Raw genomic sequence first — 1,921 nt, 5'->3', positions numbered from 1 at the left:
GTAGCTGGGACTACAGGCATGCGCCACCACACCCGGCTAATTTTTTAATTTTTGTAGAGATGGAGTCTTGCTCTTGCTCAGGCTGGTCTTGAACTCCTGACCTCAAGCAATCCTCCTGTGTCCGGCCTCCCAAAGTGCTGGGATTACAGGTGTGAACCACCTCGCCCGGCCTCTCTCAGTGGTTAATGGAACTCTAAACCTAAGATTTCATCTTCTTTATTATCATTTTCTATTAAGTGTGTGACACTAGTCTGATTATTTTATCCTAAATCCTGATCAATTTGCATTTATAGATTATAGCATGACCTTTTTATTTTGAAAATAATACATTCTTATTAAAACATGTCAACAAAAACACGGTAACTATTTAAAATATTTAATAGAATAAAAGGGCCCATGCATAATGTAATATATAGAGCTTTATAAAGACTGAAACTTTGCTTTAAGCACTGATTTTAGCTGCATCCCTCAAATTTTGAAATAATTGTATTTTCATTATCATTTAGTTCAAAATAGTTTCTTGTTTTCCTTACGATTTTCGTTGACTCATGTATTATTTAGAAATATGTTGTTTAATTTTCAAACATAGGCTATTTTTCTTAGCTATCTTACTGTTATCAATTTTTTATTTTATGCTGTTATGATCAGAGAACACATTCTGTATTGTGTTAGTGTTTTAAAATTTATCGTCTCATGGTTTATAGCCCACCATATGATCTTTCTTGATGAATGAACCATGTACACTTGAAAAAAATGTGTGTTTGGTAGTAGCTGAGTATGGTATTCTGTAACTATCAGTCAGGTCAAGATTGTTCAGATTTTCTTTGCTGATTTTTTGTCTGGTTATTCTATCGGTTGTATAGCATGATTTTATTAGCAAAAGATTGGTAATAACCTAAATGCCCATCCAGGTAGTCAAGTTAAAATAAATTGTGGCATTTACATGGAATACTATGCAATATTAAAAATAATGAGAGGACTAATGGAATTATCTATGGCGTATCCACATAATGGATTACTCTGCACGTATAAAAACGGATGAGAAATAAGGAAATTCTTAATATACTGTTACAGGAAATAATCTTTAACATACGTTGTTAAGTGAAAAAGGTAAGGTGCTGAATGATTTATGTAATATGTTAGTTAATTTGGTTTAGAGATAGATAGCATATAGAATGAATGATCTAATATGTATGGCATATTGCTGAAAAGAGAGAAATATCTCTTAACAGTGGTTGCTTCTGAGGAGAGGTTTGCATGACTGGGCAATAGGAATTATATGGTGGGAGCCCTTCTTTCACTGTATTCTTATACTTTTTGAATTTTCTATCGTGTGCCTGTATTATCTAATAAAAATAACTTCATTATTTCTCAGACTTTTGGCTAAGATCAAGTGTAAAAATAACTTTAAAAAATTTTAAATATGGTTTTTAATATCACTTTATTCCTCTCCCATTTTTTTCTTAACCGGTTGTACAGACTGAGCGCCAGGTGTCTCGCTGGTTTGTTCAGTGCCTTCGGGAACAGTCCATGCTGCTAGAAATTATTTTCCTTTATTATGCATACTTTGAGATGGCATCTAGTGACCTGCTCATATTAACGAAGATGTTTAAAGAGCAAGGATTTGGTAGTAGGCAGACCAATAGGCACCTGGTAGATGAGACCATGGATCCTTTCGTAGATCGAATCGGGTAAGGCTGAGTGAATTAAAGATCATAGAACTTGTATACTGTTTAGCGCATTGATACTGTAGTGGTTCTATAAGTGGGTGAGGGGTAGGTGTACTTTACATTTAATGGATGGGAAATAGGTGGTCATACTGCCATGTTCCTGTTCACATAGGGAATAAAAACTGGGGTTGAGGGGCCGGGCGTGGTGGCTCACGCCTGTAATCCTAGCTCTCTGGGAGGCCGAGGCGGGC

The 1,921-nt window shown here is 35.5% G+C and overlaps 1 protein-coding gene across 1 annotated transcript in view; it reads left to right on the top strand.

The window, feature by feature from the left end:
• Positions 1–1,921, top strand: part of NUP188 (nucleoporin 188kDa) — a 61,630-nt gene that overhangs the window by 19,094 nt on the left and 40,615 nt on the right. Inside the window, exon 8 of the mRNA XM_012639649.1 lies at positions 1,480–1,677. Coding sequence (XP_012495103.1) covers positions 1,480–1,677 — 198 coding nt within the window. The remainder of the gene's footprint in view (positions 1–1,479; positions 1,678–1,921) is intronic.

Source organism: Propithecus coquereli, unplaced genomic scaffold, assembly GCF_000956105.1.
Source record: "Propithecus coquereli isolate 6110/MARCELLA unplaced genomic scaffold, Pcoq_1.0 Scaffold142, whole genome shotgun sequence".
Taxonomy (NCBI): Eukaryota; Metazoa; Chordata; class Mammalia; order Primates; family Indriidae; genus Propithecus; species Propithecus coquereli.
The sequence above is the reverse complement of the archived record's forward strand: the minus strand, read 5'-3'. Positions and strand labels throughout refer to the sequence as shown.